Source organism: Pempheris klunzingeri, chromosome 11, assembly GCF_042242105.1.
Source record: "Pempheris klunzingeri isolate RE-2024b chromosome 11, fPemKlu1.hap1, whole genome shotgun sequence".
In the NCBI taxonomy this organism is placed as follows: domain Eukaryota; kingdom Metazoa; phylum Chordata; class Actinopteri; order Acropomatiformes; family Pempheridae; genus Pempheris; species Pempheris klunzingeri.
The window spans coordinates 2,301,038-2,327,891 of record NC_092022.1 but is presented as its reverse complement, the minus strand read 5'-3'; the positions used below and the strand labels follow the sequence as shown (position 1 = coordinate 2,327,891).

Sequence of the window (26,854 nt, the reverse complement as noted above, 5' to 3'; positions counted from 1 at the left end):
AGATGCCTTTGTAATTTTGTAAAAGAGTATTTTTACACTGTGGCATTGCAACTTTTACTTAAAATATATGAATAGTTCTTCCACCACTGAATATATCACATTTGTTAATAATATTTTGTATTAATAGATGTAGGTAGAAGCATAAAGTGACATAAAATGGATCTACTTAACTAAAGGGAGACTTAATCAAGCTCTAATCAGGTACAATAATTAAAAACATCTTGTAAAGGTGGGACAGTGACACTGTGACAAAAAGAAAACATGTTTTAATATGCTTATATTACTAAAATAGCTTATCATGTCCACTAGAAGACATTGTGTGTAATCTTATACCTACAACCTTTTATTCTGACTGAATAACACCAGAGATATTTCAAATTGTTACAGCAGTTATTAAACCTCTGCTGAAAAAGCCTCATCTAGATGCATCAGTGATGAATAATCAGATATCAAAAATCGCCTTTTTCTGGGAAAGATCATTGAAAAGCTTGTTTTTCTGCAGCTTAACACCTTCCTGGTATGAAACAATTCTCTCAGTCTGGATTTAGACCACACCGCAGCAGTTAAAGTTTTAAATGACATCCATCTAAGCAGCAACGCATCAAAACCTTTGAATCTAATTTCTTATAATTTGATACTGTTGACCATAAAATGCCGTTGGACAGATTAGAAGAGTAGGTGGGACTTTCTGGCACCGTGTTAAACTGGTTCAAATCATACTTACAGGATGGGGACTACTTTGTGTCAATTGGTAATTTTAAATCCGCGCAAACATGGAGCTCCTCAGGGATCCATTCTCGGACCTTTAATGTTTATATGCTTCGCCTCTCTCAGATCATTGAATCTTACAACATCTCATATCATACTTATGCAGATGACACACAACTCTGCGTAACAGTGTCTCCACATGATTACGATCACTTAAATTTACTGAACTGAAGTGCATTAAACACATCAATGTGTTTAACTACAGCTGAACACAGATGAAACTGAAATAATTGTTTTTCACCCCAAAAAAAGAAACATAAAAAGTCAGTGCTCACTTTGAATCCATGACATCAAAACAGCCACGTAAAAATAATCATCAGCTTACTGCCACCTTAAAAATTTAGCCAAAAAAAAAAGGATTTCTGTCTAAACAAAATACAGAAAAACTTGTTCATGCTTTCATTTTCAGCAGGCTGCAGACTGCAGCTTGTCCCAAGTCCTCACTCGTACCAAGAAGTTGGAGCACATCCCACCACTTCTTAAACCCCCCCACTGGGCTCTAGTGTGCAAAAGGATCAATTTTAAAACCCTGTTACTTGCTTATTAAGCACTAAATAGTCTTGGGCCCCAACATATTTCTGATTTACTGGAACGCTACGAGGCATCCAGACCCCTCAGGTCACTTGGTGCAGGTCTACTCAAGCGTTCCTGAACACCTGAGCTCTGCTAAAACTGTCAGCGTGTTTAAATCAGGCCTTAAAACATCACTGTTTACTGAGGCTTTCCAATAATAGAGCTACATAACTTTGTGGTAACTATTATATCTACTATCTTTTAAATGCATTTTCTCTTAAGCTTTAACCATTTGCTTGTGTTTTTTTATCTTTTACATGCCATTTTAATGTTTTCTGTCTTGTTTTTAAGTCCGTGTAAAGCACTTTGAATTGTATTGTGTCTGAATGGTGCTGTATAAATAAATTTGCCTCCACTAGAAGTGTAAAAACACACTAATCAGCAGGTCCCAAAATTGTTTTTTATTTATATTAACCATTTATATGTATCCACAGCAGTATTCTTAATGATCCCCACTTTATATACGCGGCCCATTACAAAGGAAGGGGGGGGGGGTGAGACTGGACAACTCACGCTAAACTGAAATAATGAAATGCAGCAAAGTTTCAGGGACAGGGGACACAGCTTGTATGAACATGCAGTCATGCACATTTCAGTTTATACCGAAGCCTCTGACGATTGCATCCACAGGATCGAATATCTAAACAAGTACAAAAAAAAAATAATAAGAATGAGAAAAACAAGAATACGCTACAGCAACAGAATAAAGTTTATAAAGCAACAAAAACAGAAAAAGCGTGTGCCCTCTGTATTAAAAAAAAAAGTAGCAGGACAGCACCCATCTCATTTTCTTCTTCTTTATATCAGTTGCTACGATTTCGATCCAAGTTACAGAACAGCCCGACACGAACAAATCAAACTTGAAAAAACAAACAACAAAAAAAAGGGTAAAAGGATTTACACACATTACAACAATCTTCACTCAGACTCCTCAGACTGACCCTAATCGTCCACCGTCGCTTTAGCCAGGGGTTAGCAGGTCTGGTCTGGGTCAGCGATGAGGTTTATAGCTGGGAACCAGACCACAAGGTGCATTGGTGCGTTCCTCTGAACTCCGTCAGGTGGTCGAGGACGAGCTCCCGCAGCAGCAGCAGCTTATAATGAGCTGCTGACAGGAGCTCTGAGATCACAGAAGTGTGTTAGCTTCTGTGTGTGTGAGACTATATGCACAGATTGAATATAACTACATATACTTGTTAAGGGTTTTCCAATGGGTAAGTACATTAATGTGAGTATATCAGTGATGTGTGTGTCTAGTTAGTAGAGTACACATCTATGTGTGCGTCTGAGGGTCGACCAACTCCAGATCTCGAAGCTTCGCAGCGTTGTTCTTGACGCCCGTGTTGATTTAAGGAGCACTGATGTGTCTGCGGCTGAGGAGCAGCGTCCACTCGGGACCCGGATCACCAGCTCCGATCGGCGTTTGCTTCGGTCCGCCCCGCCACTAGTCCACCTCCTCCATGTTGCTGTAGGATGGCGCCGTGCACTCTCCGGAGTGGGCGAAGAGGTCAGAGGGAACCTCTGGGGTCAGCGTAGGCGGTCCTTCGGGGTCCAGGTCGGTCCCAAATAGCGACTGGCTAGAGGCCTGGAAAATAAACCAGTGTTAACAATAAATCAGGCCGGTTTAGTATTCTGGCTGATTTCCTCTGTTTGGAGAAGATGGTGAGGATGAAACATGACAGAGGAAATAAGAACAGATATAATAATATACATACAGACTAGAAACAGGAAGAGATTTTATTTCCAAAAGGAGTACAAGGCTTTATATCTATATTAGAGAGCAGCATTTAGACGGAGGTATCTAGATACATTATTGCAGAGAAATTAAAATATGATTTTCTTTTAAATACAGTACTTGCAGGATGTTTCAATTTCATGATTCAAAGTATATTTTACACACACACACACACACACAGACGTTAGACCATTTAATTACAAAATACAAGTCATGGATTATTCTTTCTAATTAACTTTTTACAGCACATTACACACACAGTTCCACCCTTCACACACACGTCCATTTACATCCAGTCAACTTAACTTAAACACTCAAAAAGCCTTTAAGTTGAACTTCAGCTGACTGGATGAGTTTGACATCCGTTGATCCCACTTATTGTCATCATCATTAATATCATTACTGGTGTTACTTTTAATTATCATTGTTGAGATTTCACAGAAAAAAGTATTGTGAGCACAAGCTGAACCTTCCAAAAGACGCTTCTAACTAGACAGACGTCAGCGTTGCATATATCTGAGTCAAGTATGTGCAGTCTGACGGCGCTGAGCTGTGCTGAACATTTAAGGCAAACACAGGTCGGTGCACGCCGCCGTGCTGCCGGAGGAGCGCTGGGATTTCCCTGAGACCCACATACGCACAATCGCTGCTGCAGCAGCAGAGTTCAGGGCCGACCAACAAACCGTTTGGAGACTTTAAACGGAGTTGGAAATGCTTCATATTCTAACTGACGACGTGAAAAAATCTGCTGTCTTTGTGGTATTTCAAATTAAAGCAAAGAAATTAACAAGAAATCAAGTAGTAGTTTGTACATTGTGGTTTAAAAAAAACGAACGTCTAGTTTGAATTAGGGGTCCCAAACTGCTTTTTACTCCAAACACACTTTACATTCAGAGGTGGACGGCAATCCCTTCATCAATAACTTCAAAATCAGCTCTCGTCTCATTTTGTAGGACTTGTTATTGTTTACTACGTTTCATCCTGAGCATTTTAAATCCTCGACTGGCTATGGCTTAAAAATGTTACATTAAAAGCAACTAAAACATTTTGACATTTCAATAAAAAATGAAAATAGAAATATTGTGGAAAATAGAAAGACATTACAGTGAACTACAGTACATATTGCTGAATTTAAAAACAGAAATTTGAAGGTTTTAAGGCCCATAAATCTGACAAAGAAGGTGATGGACAGAAGAACATGGAGGGTTCTTTTCGCTTCATGAGAGAACATTTAAAATGAGTCACGGTTGAAGTGCCTCCTCTCACGTTTGCATTTGTACTGCAGGGATCTGCAATCTCGTTATCTCAGAGTGTAGTGCAATACAAACGAGGGCAGGCCTCCATCTTCTTCTACAGCTCAAGTTTCTTTTTGTACAACAATCACTTCAGCATAGTTCTCAGCTTATATGCATCTCTTAACATTTCTGTACAACTTTATAGTTTCTTTGACCAAAAAATAAAGTAATCCCAGCTAAAAGGATCCATTTACAAGCTTTTAAGCCACATCTCATGGTCCTTCCTGGTCCTTGAGTTAAGATTATTATTAAACTACTGCTTTTAAGGTACTTTTACACCTAACTGTGTAGCTCCAGGATAAAATGTTAGTGTAGGCGACTAAGGTTGTCACGGTATCTGAGAACTGTTCTTAAAAATGGGACACTTAAAACGGCAAATTTGTTGGACGCAAGAGTCGATACGATGTAAAGAGTTAATAGTTTACACTCAGTACACCTGTGCTGTGCTGATAGCATCACCCTGCTGCAACTTTAAAGGATCAATCTGCCATTTTGAAATGGCTTGTAGGTAAAAAAGACTTACCACTAATAGTTCTTGTTTTTGCCACTGAGAGGCTCAAATTGTTATTTGACGTGTCTGTCAAAGAAGGACCTGTAAGATCCTTCTTGTTTAACCAGAAACTTTACAGCTTTATAAAGCTCAGCTTAAAGCCACCAGACTCCATTGATAAAAGCAGTAATTTTACACAGGAGTTGCTGATCTACCTCTGCCTCGATCACAAGTTAGTTGGTTTTATTGAGCACCTTTGCCGTTTTAAAGGGTTAGTTCGGATCCAACACAATATCTGTGTAACCCACAACAACACAAATAAACTAGCCAATCGAGGAGCAGCAGACCAGCCACTTCCATGTTCTGCAAGGCAAAATGACTGTTTTTGTCAATGGAGTCTGTGCGTTTGAGCCAAGTGATGGCTGTGTCTGATTGAAGGAGGATCTTACAGGTCTCTCTCTGTAGGGATCCTTTTCTGTAACGTTCTCAGACCCTAAACAAGCACTTTTAGTGAACTTACCAGTCATTTCAAATCCCAAAAATGTAATGTAATGTAAAAATGCCGGAGTTATCCTTTACCTAAAAGGTTTTCTTATGACGACGGCCCTCAGTGTCCTTTAATGTGTGAAGTAGTGCACACAGTATTTTAAAGGGTTGAGCTCTGGAAACTCCTACACGTTCCTGTACAACGAGTGGTGAAGTGTTAAAACTACCTCTTTCTAATTTTCCTATCCAACCTTCTCCTCGTTTGACCAATCTCACATTCATATTTTTTGAATCCCCGGCCAGACCAAGTCACCGACTAGCCTCTGCTCAGGTCCAGGTGGATTTGTAAAGCAGGGGGTAGACCAAATTAATGACCAGAGCAAACACTGCTGCCAGGGTGCCCAGAACAAAATATCGCACACAGTCGTCGTCGGGATAGTCCGACATCCTCCGCCTGCGGTGACGTCGCATTGATCCTTCGGTTTGGTCTTCGTCTTCCTCGTCTCTGTGCCCTGCCGTTTGTCCCCTCCACAGCGCAGAGCGGAACAGTCCGGGAGGGCCTTCATCGAGCCTCTCCTCTTCTTCCTCCAGTTCCCGCCATATTAGAGAGGCCTGCGATTGGCGGAAACCGGTGTCAGCTTCTGGGAAAAGGCGTGGTCTAAAATACTATGATCACAATGAGATACATTCAACTGGCCTAGCGCACAGCTTCAGATCAGCCGTGGCGATTACAGGGATGTGTACAGAGCTACAACCACATTCCCTCTCTGGTGATGGTTTAGCGTCACACTGGGACAGCTGGAGAGGCTCGTTTTCCAGAAATCAGTTAAATGTGGAGGGCGTTTACGTGATTGTAAAAGTGATCACAGAAATAAATCAGAAGTAAATCAATAGTACTCCTCACGTCCTTTCTTGTGAAATCCCATGGTAGAAAAAAAAGTATGTTTTACCCAAACTGTCTACAACACATATCAGAAAAAAACTGCAAAACTGATATGAAAATAAATATAGTTCCGTCTTTGTGTATTTATGGCACATCAGGACCATTTCAAGCTATTTCATCCCATGAAATCACACACAGCATCACAAAGGTTACACCTGAGAAAGCAAAGACGTCACTATTGAGGGAATCCATGCGCTGCTCTCTTTCCCCACTGAACCTCTCGACTCCAAGTGGATTTGCAGATATTTAAACAACACGCACGGCTCTCGCTCAGCCTCATCAGCTGAACAGAAATCCAGATATCTTGCCCATCTATTTAGTTAAAGCAGCGGAGGCTACAAAAAAAGTGCCACAAGCTGGGTTTCGCTAAAAAGAGCATCTCAGTGACGGATCTTTCCATTACGAACCCACTGGGCTCTACTTATTAAACATTTCACCTCAGGAGCTCCTGTCAACACTAATTGGAAGCAGGCATTGGTACTCAGCAACGCTTCTCACAAACAACCTGCCAAATGCTGATAAGTCTTAATTACTGGCCGACCCACTGCAGCACAATGCAACACTTTCAGAGTCAGTGTTGCTTTTAATTAACCCATTAAACTGGAATGTGATGATCAGAAATGTGTGCAGAAGATGGGAGTTAGCCAAGGCATATTAAAAACCCCGGCGACCACATTCCAATATGAAAAGCTCCTCTAAAGACACAGATCGTGTTGTGGCGCCCTCACCTGGCTGGCAGTCGCTCCTGCAGCTGTGGGCGACTCGGCTCCCACGGGCCTGAGGAAGCGCGGCGGCCTCTCCACGGGGGAGTTTCGTCTCCGGTAGAACAGGACGTAGGCGTAGCGCGTCACCACCTGACTCTCCTCCACCATCGTCACGGTGCTGTCATCAAACAGACGCCAGCCTGTGGGGACAGGGCGGGTGGGTGGAGGGGGAGGAAGGGAGGAGAGGTCAGCAACAGAGCGGCAGAGAAGAAAAAGAGGGGTAACGGGGGAGGATGGAAGTCGTCAGATCTACTGACACTCACCGACATCACTGCGCTGGCTGTTCTTGTCACTCGGCAGGCGAGCATAGGCCGTGTAGTGGCCTCCTATCATTCCTCCATAGTGATTGATGACTGCATACAAGTCGTAGATGGGTGGCTGCTGCATCTCATCCTTCTGGCCAATGCAAAACTTACTCAGATCCAGATTCCTAGAGGAGAGGATCATATTAAAAGGTATGGAAACATCTTAGTTAGGGGAAACAAGTAGTGTGCTGCACACGTGGTGGAAATTCATCTTTTCACTGTGCAGGTACCTGACGGGAAAGTCAACCATGTCGTTGATCTTGTCCCTCCAGATGAAGCTCCTGAAGGAGAAGCGTTTGAGCTGGATGATCAAAACGTTGGGCAGGCGCCAAAGCAGCAGTTGCTTAGAGGCCTCTCGGTGCTGTTGGCACTTTGGACAGTACCTTAGAACCAGACAGAGTGTGGATTTAGACCATTGCACATCGCTCGCAAAATGTTGTCACGTTCAATCACAAAATAAAGATCCCTACCACGCCTCCTCTGGTGCCAGCACCTCTGGCTTTGTGAAGAGGTTGAGGCACTGCTCCAGGGTGAAGTGTCCTGCTCTGGCCGTCTCACTCAGAGAGCCGGGGTCCTCCTCGTACTCCAGCTCCTTGGAGCTCACCAGGACGTACTCTTTAAGGCGCTCGTTGTTTTTCCACACCAGCTCCAGGGTGGCGTCTTCGGGGAGGTCCGCCAGTGCGTCCTCTGCAGAGGAGTTAGCAGGAGGCACGGAGGAAAACATCACTGGTGTGTCTGAAGTAACAGTATATATGAAAAAAAATGCATAGCCTACACAGAGATGAGGAAAGACTCTACTCGCAACATAATGAAATAAATCAAACAATGGTCTTAATATTACTACAGAGTATTACAGTAAATTAACACCTCTAAGGTGTCTCCAAAAAACTGGAAGATAAAATGTGAACATGCAACTTCAGATAAGTACTGATGGTAATTCTGGTCGTACCTCTCTCATCCAACCTCTGCTCCTTGTGGTTAGAGTCCAGCAGAGAAATGTAGAACTGACTGGCATGGCCTGAAGCCGACTCACTTGGATGCTGATACCCCGTTACCGCAGCTGCAAAAAGTGGCAAAAATGAGGAACAAAAGTGGACGTGGAGACAAAAACAATCACAGAAATAAATAGTGAAGCATCTGTCAGTTAGCAGCCAGCTACCTTCTGGCCGCACTGCCTTCTCACAGGACGTCTCTTTCTCAGCATGAGGGTCCAGAGAGCAGGAGGTGGAGGAGAGTGGCTCAGAGAAGCCAGAGTCTGTCGTCCGCGTGGTGGAGAGTGAGGTCTGGGAGGAGGCGAGGGAACTGGCGTCCCCAGAGTGGAGGGCTGAGGCCTGAGCACACTCTGCCTGGGATTCAGGCAGCAGAGGGGGGCTCTCCTGCTCCACATCACTTGCTCCTACAGTACTGCTGCCACCCATGGCTTCATCCCCGGGCCCGAGACCCTCAGGAGAGCCTGCGGGCATTGGGGGGAGGTCAGCCCGGCACTGGGATGTTTCGGGGGATGTCCTGCCTGACTGGAAAGGAGGCTGGAACACGTTGACAGAAAACCTGCACAAAGAAAGACATTGGTTAGAGTACATTAAGAGCTCATGACTTTAAAGGTGTGCTGTGACCAGTTCTGTCCATATTTTAACACTAAATGATGACACAGCCCTGACAAGCAATCATAGAAAGCACAAAAAGGAACCAATTTCTTTGAAAATAAAGGTGAAATGACTAACAAGCGTGTGGTTTTGTATCCAGAGTTTAAGCATGGAAAAGGTAACATTGCTGCCTTCATCTAACTGTTCAAACTATGGTATTCATTCAGACTTATGGCCAAGAATCACCACATTGTTTTGTATTTTCCAGCAGGAAACACCAATAATTCCTACTGATTTAATTACTTAAACTAATGTATCCTGGACCCAGATAAGCAGCACAATCCCACTTATGTTCACAAGTGTACATCATCTACCGACAGCCCACAAATATTAACAAAAACATTTCAGAACTAACATTACTGCCTACACGACAGGCAAAAGAAGAGATTTCAGACATTTGTGAATGAAATGTACAGATACGCCGTCCTAACAACTCTATGTTCTGTTTTAATGATGATGATGAGCACCAATGACTGCAGGTTAAACTGGTTACCTGGAGTAACCCTCTAGCAGCTGGGTGAGGCGGGCGTAGGAGAGGCGAGACTCCGGCACGCTGACCAGGAAAGGCAGGCCCACGTTCTCCGTGTTGGGTCGGCACAGGCCCTTGTGGTTGGGCCAGTGGGTCCTCTGACACACTCTGGGAGGGAAATTAACAAGTTAGTGGGTTTAATTTGGAAGAAAACAACAGATGCCTCAGAGTTTACGGGAAAACTATTTTTCCAAACAGTTTTATGCGACGCTGAGAGAGCGCTTTCTAGTAGAACTCACTGATTGCAGTAGCCCACACGATAGCAGCGAGTGCACCGCTTCAGCTTGTCTTCCTCCGACACTGGAGGCTTCAGGCAGGCAGCACACTTTGAGATGGGGATATTGGGGACCTGGAGTCTCTGCGGGGCAAACAGAGGGCAAAGAGAGGCCTCTCAGTATCAGTAAACTCCACAAAGTAAGAAGCATAAAATCAGGACCTTGTTTCTATTACCTGCTGCACTCGGAGCAACACGACTCTCTCTTTGGCCATGTCTTTGGAAAGCACCTCAAAGCAGAACAACATGTCAGAGGAGGACACCGTGTCCAGGGAATGGGATGGCAGGAACATACGGTGGAAGCGGTTCTTCCCCACCTGAGAGGAAGAAAACAAGTCTAATTTAGTTTTTGAGCGAAAACATCTCTAATGGCTCCATTTCTGCTGAGTCTTCACTGCCACCACTGCTCATCGGGTGTCTAGATGCCCACACACCGAACACAGGAAAACATGTGAATCTGATTAGTCGTTTCTGTCACCTCTGCCAGTCTGAGGTTCTCCGGTTTGACCCTGACATTCCTGGAGATGGATTCAAGGACTTCAGCAGTGCTGGAGTTTTCCTTGCTCACGCTCACCAAAAACTGAGACACACATAAATAAAGAGAACAGTGGTTAGTGGGAAGGTGGAAGGCATCTTCAAGTCAGTCAGATTTTCTGTATTACAACTGAGACAAGTGGAGACTGAAAACCAGTTATCTTATCTTACCTTGATGGGTTTTTTATGAGGCTCCTTAGCAAAGTAGAAAACTGAGAGCACCTTTTGTTTCTGGGGCAAGGGCACGGGCAGATAGAGGAAAGGGTCGAAGGTGATAGACACCTGAAGAGGAAGACACACAGGTCATCATCACTGCAACAAGACAAATTATTCAGAAGCTTCTACTTTTGAAAGTCAGTTTTTTTTAACATTACCTTGGAGCATGTGGGGCACACAAGCTTGGATTTGAACTGGCCTTGGAAGAGGTCCACTATGAAGGAGTCATTTCTCATCTTGTGCCTCTGCCATGCCTCCTCTGCCACCACCTGCACCAACAGACAGAAGGCAGACATTAGGTAGGAAATGTAGCTGTGACTTGGACAAAAATACCCTCCAAGATAACTTTCTTATACTCTGTTATCCTGTAATTATTTAAGTGTAAATGATTATACTTACAAATACACAATAAACACAGCAGCACTTGCAATGCATTTCCTGCCATAGATTTCAAAACCAGGCCACTTCCAGAAATCCCACGGCTGAGAAAAACACCCACCTCATCCAGCCGTCCGTCAGAGTCAACCGTCTCTGTGTAAGGTTTATTCTGGATGCGGTTCAAGTCCTCGTGGAGCCCATCTAGCAGGAAAGCCATGAACTCCTGGGCATCGTGCTGGGCGTAACCTGTGAACTGACTGGCTTTACTGGCCACGATCGCCTGCACAGTCGCAAACAAACGACAACATATTGTATCATATTGTACTTTATATGTTCAACACAAACAGGTTTCCTCTGAGAAAAGAGTGTTAAAAACTGGATCCAGACAGTCAGAGACAGATTGAACTATTTCCAAATAAAACACCACACTTAGCGGCTTCAGCACATAAGAAATATTTAGTAAATATTCCTGGAGGAGATTCTGTGGTTGCTGCTTGCGTACCTTGAGTTTGGAGGGTTGGAAGGCATGATGTGTTCCTTTCCACAGGGCCCTGAGCAGCACAGCAAAGCCAATAGCCAGCCTGCCTCCTGTTCCCAGTGGATTATTGCAGTTAATTTCTGCCTCAAATGCTCGATCTGCAGGGGCAGAGAGATAATGTGGAACCAGACATCAGCCACTTAAGTCAGTAATGAAGTCACAGCTTAATCAGCTAACAAATCATCCCTGCAATGTTTATCGTCTATCAACTTCTGGCTAATTGCATCATGGCCAAAGAACTAGGTGACCCACATTTTGCAGCCATTATTTCAATGTTTTAAATACTTAAAACTGCAGAAAATAACAGTATATCTGGCTTATGTGGATAAAACCAGTGGAAGCTACTGAGTCCCTATTACATCTGCCCCTGTGAAGCCACTTGTGTGTCCGTGACAGCAGTGCTTGGGACTATCTGCGAGCAGAGGCAGCCGATTTAACTGCAATTCATTTTGGCAGCATTTCTTACATTATCAATTGTTAATTATTACAATATGCATTATCAATGTATCTGTGCACCCATGCACTAATAAAACAGTTTTATTGTTAGTGAGATCACTGTCTTTAACAGCAATATAATAAATGACGCATTAAGTAATAACTAATTGCAGGTCAGGGCCAAACAAACGCGACACTACTTACCATGGAAGTAATCCCTGAGTTCTCTGGTGTTGGACAGGGACTGGATGACACTGTTCATGAAGCAGGTGTTGCCCAGGTTGACTAACCCTGTAAAACCAGGCAGGCACACCTTCTTCTCCTCCTCTTCTTCATGGCGCTCATTGCTGGCAGGTGGTGCGTGGGTCATGGGCTGCACCATGCAGGTAGGTTTAGGCTTAGATTTAGAAACAGGAAAGATTTACACCCATTCTAGAAATCAGAGCGATACATTTGTCATTCTCACTTTAGCCTTCTAGCGACTGGACTACACTAAAATATAGATTTATTGTGATAGCATGGTTAAACATTAAGCCAAACATCGGGTTTATATAGTCAATATCTCTTATCTGTCCTCAGCTTTCTCTTCTACGCTGTGTACAAACAATAGTACCTGCTTTGCTCATCTCCTCTGTGTTTATCTTTCTACTCACCGTGGTTACAGTGGGCTCTGTCTTGGTGATGGAAACGTGTTCAGAGACCGTACGAGGAGCCACAGTATCCAGACCGCCATCTTCCACTCTGGGTGAGGCCTTAGGGGCCTTGGGTTTGTCCTCCCCGACCCTCGGAGGCTCCTCCTTGGCTGGCAGGCTGTGCTGGCTGCTGCCTGGCTGGCTTTTCTCCATGCATGCGGGGCTGGAGGGCACAGCAACTTTGGCGCCACCCACTGCACCTTAAACAGAGGACAATAGAGCTTGTGGTTAGTAGGGTTGGGCATTTTCCAGTTTTTGAGATCTTCATATTATTGTGTCAGTTCACATGTATCCAAATCCAAAAACTCAAATGTTGCTCTCAGTCTGTGTGTTTTGCCGTTTTCCTGAGCCCTTCCAGAAACAGTTTCCCACGTGAAACCGACATTGGTGTCGGAATGATGACATTGCACCACATTGTAAACCTCCAGTGTGTGATCGATCTTTCGCATTAGCCATTAGACGTGTTATTGCACTTCCCTTCCATCTCCCGACCAGCTACTCTTTGTTCTTCCTTCTCCTATAACCTCTTTTTTTTTTTTTAAAAAAACTCTATCATTAACATTCGTTAGCCTTCCAACAGGGACACATGGGAGATGGAAGCGGTGCGAGGAGCTGGCTGTCAGTGTGACTGTGTGGGTTGAGGGAGCGAAGGGCGTCTGTGCTGTAACTCACACCGTTGCTTTTTTGCTAACAGTTGCATCGACATTTCTATTTGAAAAACAGAAACAAATTCAAGTCGCTCTTTAAAGCCTTTTCATTCGGACATACGTCTGAAAAACAATATTTCCTTGTTATAATTAATAGCGCTGACAAATCACTTCTGCAATTTGAGCAATCAATCCAAATATCTTTTCATGTTGATATTAAATCATGGTAACACTTTGATTTACAGGTCTGTCAATATATATTCAGTACTCTTTTCTTATCAGAAACTTTATTCTCCCTATATTTAGAATTTAATGTTTGCGTATACACGTTTTTTAAGTGATCCATGTGTACCAAAGGGACACACTGTCTCCATTTGCCCTGTAATCAGAAGCAAATTACATATTTAATTTCCGGGAAAACTTACAAGGAAGATACCGGTAGGAGGTATTTCATTTATGCCCATTTTGAGCCACGTCATTGGGCTCTCAAGGGCACAGAGCCTTGTGGGTTGGAAAGGGAGGGGGTCACACAGTCACATAAGACTAGCAGGGCAGACTAGCACCTATATCTTCTTACTGGCTAAGTTACAGAGTTCAAATTCCTGTCACTGAGAACTACCCTTACACACACACGCATCTGCCTCAGACACATACAACACTGCAGCTTTAAAGATACTGTTTAAAGCTAGTTTTACATAAGATGCATGTAATGAATGACGATTTTACGATCGTGTGTTTTCAAATTCTGACTAGATCGTTCACATCACAACATCTAAAAGTTAAATCCACACAGTGTTAAACTAGTAGAAGCCTGGCAGCACACCTTGTGTGGCGGGGGCCTCCAGACCCCCCCAGCGCTGGCTGTGCCTCTTCTTCAGGGTGATGTCCAGTCGGGACGGGGTGAAGGAGTAGCTGCACTGCTCAGGCTGGATCAGGTTCCTGAGGCGTGGGAGGGAGAAATGTAGACAGGTCAGACTGAAAGACGAAAAGGGAGTGACGTGGAGCTAGAGCTCACCACTAATCTGTTAGTAGTGTTTTTACACTTTACTACAATTATAGGGTTGATTTATGTCTATTTTAACATAAAAACCTTTTTGCTGATCTGGACTATGTTGTAATTTGATTTTGAAAGGCAAACAATGCTTGCTATGCCTTATAGCTTTTTTTTTATGAGTACTCCAGTAATATGACTAAGAATAACTATCTCTAAATAATCTTTACGCCATCCTCACTACATACATTTGGACCAAGTATTAAAAACAAATAAAAGGAAAACATAGGGACCGAGTCAGATTATTTGCCATTAAAAAGTACCACACTATCTATTCTATGTGTGTCGACCTGATGTAACACCAGTGCTCTAGCACCATTTTGTTTATTCATGGCTCATGAGGCCCAAATAAGTGCTCCATAAGTTGTTGGTGATACTGAAGATGCTGACTAGGTTTCCTGGAACATTTCAGTTCAGAAAAACAAACTACAACAGTTACCTGAGTTTAACTTGCCACTTGAAGACTGTGTTTGGTCCACAGTCTGAATGAAGCCGCAGAAAGTTACTATCGCTGTAAGAGGATGACAGAAAGATTGCTCACAGGTTGTTGTTTGAAGACACTGCAGCATGTCGAAACAGTGCAACCATCCTGAATTTGGGGTGTATTCACATTGACTACCTTGTCTGGAAGATGAGGGTGAAGTCCTGTTCCCTGAAGATGACCCTGGCTGTGTCCCTGCAGATCCCCTTCATGTAAACATTAACCACCATCAGGTCCGTGCCCTTCTCGTACGAGTCGTTCTTCACAAGCTGCAGGTTAACCATCGGCTCTGGGGCTGCAGGACAATATCACAGGTATCAGCAAACTCACATTTAACTGCAGAGTAAGTCGGTGCTGACATATGGAAGAGCTACACACCTGACTGTGTATATACACTACTTATTTCTACATTTACCATACAATCCCTATACAAATAGATAGACTTTTGTGATTCTACAAAAATAAACTCAATGGAAAGCAGTTGGTTTACAATCAAACAATGACAAACTTAATACAAACCCTTTTACGATAATCTGATTCCAAAGCCATCTGCATTCCTTAAACCTTCTCAACTAACCTTCCTGTTGCTTTAATTCCAGAGGAGGCTCCTCCTTCGACTGGTCCTGCTTCTCCTCCCCGTCACAGCTGACCTGCCTCTGGGCTAGACCGGCCGACTGGTCTTGTATGGCATGCACGCCGGCAGCTGGCGCCGAACCTGCCTGTGTTGATCCAAGCTGCTGGTGGATCGGAGAATCCTGCTCCGATTCCTGGTCAACAGGCTTTTTCTCAGGCTCAGAGTCAGTTCTTTCTGGAGCCAGCGTTTCTGGAGGAGAGGCAGAATCCGCGTCGTTGTCGGGACCCACGGGTTTGAGGCTGTCACTGGTGCTGGCGGGAGCTGCTGGTTGGCTTTCACGGCCGTGTGCTGTTGCTCCGGACCTATCTGAAGATTCATTTCGCTTCTCTGCCACCTGAATCAGAAAAGACAAGAAATTTGACCGACAAACCTCGAGAGAAGAATTTTCACTCCCTAGGGACTGAATATGAGACCAAGTCAACAGTAAGGAGAAATGGATTCTTTGACAAGGGTTTGTCAAAGACTCTGGCTCAGAGGTAGAGGTGGAGCGGGTCATCCACCAATCACAAAGTTCAATCCTCGGCTTCTCCTCCAGTCCACAAAACGATTCCATGAGAGCTTAAGCACTGCACGGTTGACTTTTGACACTAGATGCCGTGACGACGCGTCAGTACGTTACACACACCACTCAGAGCACAGTTATGTCTCTCTGCTTCACTCCCCGTTGCTGGGAGACTGCCGACAGGTGTTTGCAGCCATCAGATACTCCTCCTTCTGTTAATTTGGAAAGGCATTAATAAAGCTTTGCTGTTTGTACTATAGTTCAAGTAAATTAAAAGTCCCTTCCGAGCTTGAGAGAAACTTGAAAAGGCAGAGCCCACACAGTGCAGATGGTGTTATTGGCTGTAATCTTAATCAAATGGTAGTGCTGAATAATTTGAGGATATCCAACTAGTTTGAAATGAGAATTTTTCTTGCTTCTAAATGAAACAACAGATGACATAATGCAGTTGCTTGTTATTGAGGTTCCACACAAGTTTGACTAGTTTTGAGTTTGACTCTTAAGAAAAACTACAGTACAGAAAAAGTACAGAACATTAGTAGTTAACATTACTAAGACTATGCATTGACAAGAGCTACAGAGTCTTGCTGACAATAACAAACTGCTGCCGTTGGACAGGCGTGTAAGTGTGTATATTGTTTAAAGAATGCCAGAATAAAATCACATTTGACAATTTCAAAGGTGAATCAACCTCTGGACACTTAACCCATTAGTCGATCAAAAGAAAAGGATACAAGTCAATGTTTTAGGCTGGTTCCTTATATATATTTTATGGATGTCACAGACCTCTTTGATCGTAAACTGGATCAGCTCCTACTGCTGCAGTTGACCCCACCGTACTCAGCTACTGAAGCTAACATTAGCGGCATGTGCCGACATTGTAATAATCCTGTTGAATGATGTACGGACATCAATCCATTTGAAGTGTTCAGATCAGCAACCAAGATGCAGCAACTTCTCTCACCTGAGTTTTGTTGGTATGGCTGCCAGCAGCGACAGAAACTCCTGCTTTCTGTTCCTGGCCGCTGCCTAGTCTGTCTGCTCTGTTGTCTCCGTCTCTGCGTTGTGTTTGTGGGCTCCGACCAGCGGGCAGGTGTGTGTGTGGAGCTTTTCCGTTGGCTACTGTGGACCTGACGGAGTGTTTGTCCTTGTCGGCCGGTGACGTGGCCCCCTTGGTGGTCTTGGGCGGCCGTACGATGGTGCGCTTGGCACTGGGTTCCTGAGGCTGCTGCTCTCCTCTGGTGGCTGTAACAGGCTTGCTGGTGCTGGCCGAGACATCTCCAGCTCCACTTTTCACCCCTACAGAGTCCGCAGTGGCCTTGTCAGACGCCGCTTTGTTTTTCAGGCAGCGCTTGACACCCCGCTCGGCTTTGCCACCGTTGCGCCTCAACTCGCCGTGTGCGGGTGAGGAGGGAGGCTGGGGCTGGAGCTGTGGCTGTGAGGAGGACAGCTTGGGCTTCTCGGATGAATCCAAGGCAACGGGCTTCGTCTCCGGCTCCTTGACGTTTTTGGTCTCTGTGGACGCTGGCTCCCTCTCCTTCTTGTTTGACTGAGTATGTACAGAAGCAAAAACTTTTTTTAATCGGACTGAGCTGAGGACCCCGTTTTCAGTGTCAGGTGTCCAAATATTATGAAATAATATGAAAGAAAGTCCCCGTACGTGTCTCACCTTAAGTGAAGGCCAGATGTGAAAGGGAATCTTCTTCTGCATGACGACATGCAGGAGACCTCCCTTCTCTTTGTACTGGACTCTGCTACACGAGGCCTCAATTTCTTCCTGTAACTGGCAGCTCCACTGCCGTCCATCTGAAAAATGAAAACATCCAGACAAGAACAGTAAGACGAGATAAACAAGCCAGAATAAGATTTTAACATATACTCTATGTTTAGGGTAAAACATATGTGGTTAATTTGAAACAGACCTGAAAACAAGCACCTGTTCTTTTGTGGTTTTATTTTGAAATCATTCGACCTATTTTCATTTACATTCCACTGTTATAGTTTCTGTTTGTGCCACATGCTTTATTGTGACTCACCTGGGAAGCTCACAAAGCAGTGTGAATCAGTGAAGGTTGTGTTGATATCCTCTATCCTCTGCACCCCCTCCCCACAGCGCAGTCTGACGGTCACTTGATTGACATTCTGCTTCCAGTCTACGAACACATCTGTAAAAGCACAAAGGAACAGACATGTCACACAGATGTGAAACCGGAGGAGGAACAAAAAAAAAAACAATGCAGGTCCCTATAAACCAAGGCTGACTGAGGAGAAAGCATCAATTGTTCATAGGAAGTGGACGCAGCCACAGTGAAGTCACCCGTTGGTTTGTGGGCTGCTGTTTGATGCCTCCACTTTGGCATTTTCAAAATCGCCACCTTGGTCTATGGCCGGTGCCATCTTTGATTTTCAGAGCCAAGGGTGGTGTTCCTCTGACTGAGGTCATAAATCAGGTGGGAAGTGGGCTCATTTTCCTTGACTTCTGTACAGTCAGACTTCTCTGTGGAGCCAGTAGAGTCGCCCCCTGTTGGCCATTAGCCTGAATGCAGGTTTAAGGAACTTCAGCATTGGCTTCGAGAGAAACTCTTTATTAGTGTATGCTGCCATGATGATATTCTAAGACTCTCACATTACTGTGAATTTGGGGGGCTCGGGGAAGTGGCATTGATTTTGTGCCATAATCACCAAAGTTAAACTGAAAATCGATTTTTAAAGACCATCCTAAACCATACATACAAACCATATATTTATAAAATAGATTTATCACCCTTCTCTTTTCTAATTTAGTTGTATTTTCTGTTTCTGTTGTGGGAGCAGATAACAGCTTTGTTAACATACTGATTAAACATGGTGATGAACTTTAGTCTTTAGTATTTGATACCTACTAATAAATAAACCAATTTGTAAAGGGGCAAGTAATTAAAAAAACCCAAATCAATCAATCACAGGCCTGAGCAAAGCCAACACTGCGGAATTTATGAAGATCAGATAACAGAGAGGAGAAAGAGTCAACCCCATCTGGCAAATAGACACAGAGAATGAAAAAAAAAAGCCTCCAAATTATGGAGCACAAGCGCAGAACGCCATTTAAGGCTTTCATGTAAGAGCAGCGGTGAACATACTGGATCTCTGCTAACCTGAGAGAATACAGACACGCATTGAAACGCACCTGCTCACAAAGTCACACAGGCCACACCAGAACAGTACAGTGGACTCAGCAATCACAGACGGGACATCTAAAATTATCTGCGCCACTCAAACTGTACACCAAGTAAACAAAAGCATGACGGCAAATGATCCACTTACTTTGGGCCAAAAATTACTACTAGGCTATTCACATGCTTTTAAAAAAAAAAAAAAAAAAAGGTAGAATCAAGAGTGGAAACTTTGGCAAAACAAGACAAACATGTACCAGTTTTCATAGTGACCTCTGAGTCGCAGCAGTGACTGAAAATCAAATATCCCAGAAGTATGAGAAGCGGACTCCCTGCTGGCAAAGGACTCCGGTACAGAGCGCCTCAGCTTTCCCACTGCCGCTTCTTCACTCTCTCGCTCTCTCTCAGCCCCTCTTCTCTGACTTAATCGCTCCAGAAAGGTCACAAACAACACCCAATCCCTTCCAGCGGGAGCAGTTGTACTCCCAGCGCAGACACACCACACTGTACTGTCACTGACTGACATTCATGATACGAACACATCAGCAGCACAAATGAAGTAATTTAATCTTCATGGCCAAAAAAAACCCCAAATAAACTAAATAAATTAAATAACAAGTTCCATTATCAAAAATGGAATAGTTCAAGTTCAAAATACTTTATTTGTCCCTTAAGAGCCAATTTGAGGGAGCAGGCGTGCAAAACAATTCATTTACGCACGCAAAATACAATCCGAGAAAACGAATATTATAAATGTGTTTAAGAATTAATAACAGAGGTCGATCCAGCAGCTGCAAACACCAGAAAGGACGTGTTCTTAGACATTCATCAGTCTAAGATAGGCTGACCCCTCCTTGTTTACTAGTCTAATGGCTTCAGGAGCATTGGTTTAACATACTGGCAACCTGAAAGGCAACAGGTCGGGAACAAGTTGCCTCTCACAGCGTACGCCATGTTGCTACAGTAGCCCGGAGCAGACAAACCTTTCATATTACTACAGCAAAGCGGCAGCTAGAATTTGGTGGTGAAGATGCAAAATGAGAGGGAATAACATTTTGTGTGGTTTTGTATTATTAAATACAACAAAAATCACGGGAGAGTTAAGCCTCACTGGCCACTGTAGCTCCTCTACGAAGCAAGGGGTATTCAGTTGGTTGTGATCCGTCCAACACGTTGAACATTTAATCATTTCCTGTTCTCCTTTGTACAGTTTCCAATAGTGTTGTGAGCCAAAGCCAGTAAACTGCCAATTCAAATTACTGCCTCACTTAAGCAAACACTGTTTAAGTAAAATCTATAACGATATAATGTCAGTTTAATGCCAGAATGCCCAGAAAACTATCATATAAGGCTTGGCTCTTTAGTTTTTTTTTTTTTTTTTTTTTTTTTTTTAAATGTGACCCAGACACACATTAAAAAGGACAGTGCAGTTAAAAAAAGAAGAAGAAATAACTTGCAAACCTGCAATTTCTTGGTACTTTTTGACTGATAAATACACATATCAATATATCTGCTCAGATCAGCCAATATATCATCACCCTGGACAATCTGAAGGTGAATTTTCTAATTCCAGTCGGTGAAAATTGTTGTTGTTTGTTATATTAAGCCTTGTTTATCAAGAACGTGAGTGCTGCTGATAATAAAGTACGGCAACCAGTGAGACAAACGATCACCGCTCTAACAGTGTTAGTGCTGGCAGTACTGAAGAAGATGGTGGTGTTGGGACAGAGACCATGACCCCTCATGACCTTGACAAAGCCAAGGGGCCGAGACTCTCTCCGCTTGAATTACAGAACTTCAGCATTACGCAGACAACCAACAACACGGTGGGAAATCATACCAACGTCATAACAGCCCCAGCATACTGTAGACACACACACACACACACACACACTAACTCATTTCAACTTATGATTCATTCACAAACCAATCAGAGTATTCAAAGTGAAAGTAAAAGTAAAAGTCTAAGTTTATGTCATCGTTCAAAGTGTTTTCTGCTGATAGAGCAACACCAAATGCAGCATGATGGAGTATCTGCCAAAAGCATGCAACATCAGGTATCAATACTGGAGCTGCTCCTGCTTGATAATGAAGAGCTGTATCAGCTGTGTGTTGCCATCAACATAAGACCTATCATTAAAGCTGTACTTTAGCTTCTGATCTAATTACATTACTGCAAATCTAACACCCTGCAATTGGACAAAAACACTATTCCTCACAAAAGTGTGAGGTTGGTGCAAGTAGCGATGACAGATACCATGCCACGTTTACTTAAACTTTTAAACGTGGGGTCTATTTTTTTACATATCTTGGGTTTGAAATAAGCAGAAGGTACAACAACCTTTAGGACTGGTCCAGTAGATCGCTTCAGCCAGCAACCGAGAGCAGGCGGCTAATGGGCCATAATGGCTGCAATGTGATCCTTCAGGCAAAGTGCATCCGCTAAAAGTTCCTGTTTTTGCCACTGACAGCCTCAGACTGTTATTCAAAGTGTCTGACAACATTACGGAAAGGTATGTTTAGCCAGAAACAGCCCACTGTATAGTACTATTCACACCCACCAGACTCCATTGACAAAAACAGTAATTTTACCTCACAGAACGCAGGAGTGCCTGGTCCTCTGCTGCCTAATCGGTTAGTTTGTTTGTTTGCGTTAAGCAAATATTTTGCTGGATCTGAACTAATCCCTTAAAACACCAAAGTCACACAACAACAAAGAAACTGACCACAACAGCGGCAGACCAGCACCTGTGTAGAATTACTGTTTTTATAAATGGAGACTGGTAACATTGCACCAAGTGGCATAACAGCTATTTCTGGTTAAACAAAAAGGATCTTTTCTGTAATGTTATCAGACACTTAGAATAACAAGCTAAGCCTGTCAGAGGCAAGAACAAGCACCTCTAGTGGATGTGCTTTGAAGGAAGGATTACATTACAGCCATTGTAAAAATACTGCAGTTATCCTTTACTTCCTTCTTTTTTTTTTTTTTTAACCACAGCTTATCTCAATGTTAAGCCAGGACAAATTAAGCCTCATGAAATGCATGTATCTAGATATGTGATTCATGGATAACATGTATAACATTACTGGGCTGAATGAAAGATGTACCCATTTCACTCCACACATTTAGAGCTCACACCTGTCCTGTGGCCGTGTCACACCTGCGATAATCACATGCTGGGTTCATCCGAGCTTTACATTAAAGTGTTAAAACGCTACAGTCAGTGTCACAATGGACTGGCACTCCATGCTGGCACATACTCAACATTTATACACAATAATGAAACTAGAACTGCTTTGACATGCATCTTCGCCGACTTTATACTCCTATGAAATGGTGTCGTGAACATCCTGGCTCTTTGGTCAAGGGCTTATGGGGAATGTGATATTCCTTGCATCAGCATTTCTGCCTCCAAGGATGAACCGGTGTCAGACATAACCACCACTTGAAGCAACTCAGTTACAGTCATGTACAGTGCTATCACAATACTGCAATCATTCCCATGCAGTATGGTTGTTTTCTATTTGCACACCTACAGGGCTTAGCCAGTAGGTTTTTTTTTTGTTCCTACTAAAAAGAGCATTAAGCGTTTGCGGAGTAGATACAGGGAAGGATACCTTAAACAAATGGTACTGTAAATCTAATTTACAAGTCCTGTGTAAGGATTATGCAGAAAAATACCCACAGTAAATCCTTCAGCAGTCAGGAAGGACAACCTACAGTTTTTCCTTTTAAACTCCTAAACTGAACAAAAAGATTTGTCCTATATAATTTCAAGGCATTTCCTGTATCTTAAGAAAAACACAAAGCAGGGTTTAAGTAAATGTTGGAACCAAGAGATATCGACATGTTCTTATTGTGAAATGTTTGTGTGGGGGCGCATTTAAAAACAAGAAGCCCTAATCCACATCCACACATGTATATAAAAGGCAGACAAAAACTACTTCTGATGAGACACATGCAGCCCACTGTGTATAAAAAGTACAATATGTGCTCACAGAAAAAAGCTTTCAGGCAGCAGCATGAAGGGATGAAGTAACAGCAAAAAGGACAAGAGTGTAACTGAATAACAAGCGGCTGGATGTCGTCTATTACTACAGAATAATGATCGCACGAGACAGAAATAAAAACGCTTTGGGTTATACGGAGTATGCAAGAGTTGTGTGCTTCAATGTATAATAGAAAAGTAGGTTAGCAGGCCAAAGTATTGAGAAGCCGCTGCAAAAAATTCATGCCAGAAATGTGTGAATAAATGAATTTAAGGACGGCACTGTGCAGCCATAATGCACTCAAAACGTTAATCTCCCAAAAAACGTGTTTTCAAGACAATGACGCCGAATTATGGTCGAAGCATTTATATCAATATATTAGGTTTTGTGATCTACATTTTGTTCAGATTTTAACACAGCTAACAATTATCTTAATTATTATTATTTTCTTGATTAAATCAATTCATTAGTTAGTCTATTAAATGTCAAAAAAAAAAAACGGTAAAAGAAGTGCCCATCACAGTTCCCTGAATGCCAAAATATCCTAAAAAGAAAACTGCTTATTTTGTACTATATGACCAAGACTTCAAAAGCTCAAGATTCAGTTTCCAATCACATATGACAGAGTGAACACACACACACACACACACAGTATAATTTATAGACAAACCTAAAGTGACAATCCTTTGTTTACTAAGCAAATATGGTATTACAGCACAGGCAGGTGCTTCATTTTAAAAAAAAAAACATGTTTGCATTTAGTGTTTCTCGGCAAAACTCACTGTGTGCTTCCTTGAGGTCATAACACATGTTAAACCCACTTCCTGCCTCATTAAACATTTGCGATGCATGATTTCATTAAGACCATTCATTGGTTACATCCATGTTTTCCAGCTCAGTGTCTTTTTCTTTCTTTTGATGATGGCACTGCAGCGTATTTTGGATCATTACTGCAGCAAACTGTCGATCGGTGAACATCATCAATGTGACATATGAAGGAGCGTAGCAATGCACCAACACGGGCAGGGAGGAAGTGGAAGATAACTATTTTAAATATTAGAAAAATCTGTTCTGCAAATACAAGTATTTTCACTGTCAGACCTTAAAGACACACACAGTGCAGATTGGTGAGAAACAAAGAGTGTGTTTGCGCATAAGAAAATTAAAGGCATCGTTATATTGAATGCCGCACGGCATCGTGGGTATAATGTTGGTTTGCAATTTATGGTTTCACACATTTCAGATCCTGTGATAGCTGAAAAGCTCGACCATATCTGCAAGATGTACGTTTCCTTTATAACGTACTACCATTCCTATACAGCCTTGTGGTTATGATGTGGTCTAATAACAATTCAATCTCATAAATAATGTGCATATTAATCAATAAATGTTCATTAGTTGCACATCACTTCAGTGCTCCTTACCTTTCTTGACCTCTGCGATAACCCCGTCTACTGCTGCAGCAGCTGCTGCGGCCGCCCTCTTGGCCTCCCTGCTCTCCTGGTTGGCTCGGTCCTTCTGCTTCTTTTTACTGGTGCTGGAGGATGACAGCTCCGAGCTGTTGTCCCTACCGCTGCCTCCCCTCTGCTGAGCCCCACCACGGCGGCCCACCGCCTCACTACCGGCCACACCACTACTGCCGCTGCTGGCCATCTTCAGGCACTTGGCACTAACAGGCCGCCCGTCACCTGAATCGCTACCGCTGCTGGGGTCTGGATCTGAGGTGTGCCTCTTCCTGCCTGGCCCGGCTATCTTGGCGATGATACTGGTGTGAACTCTCCCAGAACAGAATCAGGAAGGCTAAGTGAGGGATGGGGACCTGAGGGAGGGAGCAGAGAGACATTTAATAATGGAGAGGAGGAACTAATAGTAAGATACACAGTATATTTAGCATCTATTTGTGCTTTGGTCAAGGTCTAACAGGGTGTAAAGTTAGACAACAATAACAATCAGCCTTTTCTTACACACACACACACACACACACACACACACACAGAGAGGGAAGAGTGGGTCACTGCTTTAAACTAATTAAAAGCAGGTTTCATATGACAAAGCTGAACCAGATGAGCACATACCGTCTTACAAAAGAAAACAAACTGTTTGGCTGCATATAACGTTAGCCGACATTGAGCCTTGCCTCGCTTCCTTAGCATAGCAACAGTAGCGAGCTAGCTTGGTTAGCCAAATGACAAACAAAGGACAACAGCCGATAAACCAGCCGTTTTAACCGGCGTTCAGCAAAGCGCATTTATTAAAAAACACCGGTGGCATTCCTGGAGCTGGCCAGCGGGGTTAACGGCGTAGCTCCCCGTCCCTCCGGGTAGTTAGCTTGGTAACTGGTGGTGTTAGTTAGCCAACCGACTGCGGGGGTGCGTTTGGTTTGAGGCACACGTGTTGTGGGTCTGTCATGTGTCCGTCGATATGAGACACGCAAACGCGCCTGTTGGTATTGTTGAAATATTATATTCACATCAAACCCATTAATATGAATTATTTAAGTTAGTTTTAGTCAATAAAATATAAAATGTTGCCGTTGCGTACCTGGTTCACAGTGAGGAGTGTCGGACAAAGCTGTTTCTTAAGACACTTTGGGGTTTAAACGCTTACTGTGTCTAAATTAGCATTTCTAGCCTTACTTGCTGTAAATCAGCACCCACATCTCCGCTACACAAAGCCACAGGTGACTTTATAGGTCGTCTATCGGTCTGATCACTCCATTTGAGCCGATCTGTCGTCCCACGGAGCGCTGAGCGGGTCGATAAATCAAACGCTCCCACAGTCTTCGGTGAGCTAATGTCATTAGCCACATCAAGCTAACGCCTAGCTGACACGACAAGGGTTGACATGGCTACCCGGTTTACACCGCCAGCACACCGTGACATTTCATAACACCTGACGCCAGTTTGTGATTAAAACGCCAGATAAGTGTTGACGCCAAAACGGGAGACTTACGGGGCTTCAATTTGGCGAGAGTTTAATTCCCTTCCTGGCGCACAATGGCCGGCGACTCCTCCTGCTGCTCCTCCAGGCTGCTAAGCTCCTTCGCGGCGGCGGGCCGCAGCGCAGTCCTCGGTGTTTCTGGAAAAATCTCTCATTTATCCGGGACCCATTTCTGGCAACTTTTAAACTAGTTATGTCAGAGATCCGAGCGAAGGGGCGGCGGGTGTTTTTCCACTCAGTCCGCTGGTGTCATCTGGCCTCTGCGGCGTGAGCTCCACTTTGTTTGGAACAAAACACACACCGAGCCTGAGAGGAGGGAGAGCACGGGCCACTTCCTGGCTGGCGCGTTCACGTGATCTGCAGCTCTTCCTTCAACCCCCCCTGTCTCACACACACACACACACACACACACACACACACACACACACACACACACACACACACACACACACACACACACACACACACACACACACACCATTTCAGTTTCAGTTTTTCAAGCTTAAGAGAAGATGCATGTGGATAAGATAAGATAAGATCAACTTTATTGATCCCAAAGAAAATTATTTAGCCAGAGTACAATATAAAAGTTGAAGTACGAAGTGTAAAGTGTCTCTAAGTGTGTAAAGTGTCTTAAGTGAAAAAGCAGAGAAATAGTGCCTAACAAATTAGTACAAAATCAGTAGTTGAGTTAAAAGTAGTAGTAGTTAAAAGAAAGTTCTGCAGCTCTGTTATTGTGATGCTTTCAGGCCTGATTTAAGTGCGCTGGCGGTTTCAGCAGAGCTCAGGTGTTCAGGAAGCTAAAAGCTGCTTCACCTTGCTTTGGTTCTGATAGTGGGAGCGCTGAGTAGACCTG

The 26,854-nt window shown here is 43.5% G+C and overlaps 1 protein-coding gene across 4 annotated transcripts; it reads right to left on the bottom strand.

Annotated features, from left to right (window-relative positions):
- Positions 1–1,728: 1,728 nt before the first annotated feature.
- Positions 1,729–26,308, bottom strand: usp19 (ubiquitin specific peptidase 19). Of its 4 annotated transcripts, none has more exons than XM_070838814.1 (26): positions 26,011–26,308; positions 24,483–24,877; positions 17,950–18,078; positions 17,583–17,719; positions 16,878–17,462; positions 15,355–15,745; positions 14,916–15,072; positions 14,736–14,807; positions 14,069–14,184; positions 12,560–12,798; positions 12,111–12,303; positions 11,436–11,569; positions 11,055–11,213; positions 10,714–10,824; positions 10,511–10,621; positions 10,284–10,385; positions 9,982–10,122; positions 9,771–9,889; positions 9,496–9,639; positions 8,519–8,907; positions 8,309–8,419; positions 7,830–8,046; positions 7,590–7,742; positions 7,318–7,484; positions 7,019–7,194; positions 1,729–2,926 (listed from the first exon to the last, which is right to left on the bottom strand). In XM_070838814.1, the coding sequence occupies exons 2-26, from the start codon at positions 24,709–24,711 to the stop codon at positions 2,786–2,788; spliced, it is 4,623 nt and encodes a 1,540-aa protein (XP_070694915.1). In that variant the 5' UTR covers positions 24,712–24,877; positions 26,011–26,308; the 3' UTR covers positions 1,729–2,785. The 4 variants fall into 4 exon arrangements, with proteins under 4 accessions (XP_070694915.1, XP_070694916.1, XP_070694913.1 ...); XM_070838815.1 differs by having other exon boundaries at positions 12,560–12,792; XM_070838812.1 differs by lacking the exon at positions 1,729–2,926 and adding an exon at positions 5,386–5,959.
- Positions 26,309–26,854: the final 546 nt, after the last annotated feature.

Coding starts and splice junctions, on each gene's coding strand:
- usp19 (XM_070838812.1), bottom strand. CDS start 24,711: ATGGCCAGCAGCGGCAGTAGTGGTGTGGCCGGTAGTGAGGCGGTGGGC. Junction 7,743..7,829: donor CTGGCACCAGAGGAGGCGTG/GTAGGGATCTTT, acceptor TCTGGTTCTAAG/GTACTGTCCAAAGTGCCAAC. Junction 7,485..7,589: donor ATGGTTGACTTTCCCGTCAG/GTACCTGCACAG, acceptor CCTCTCCTCTAG/GAATCTGGATCTGAGTAAGT.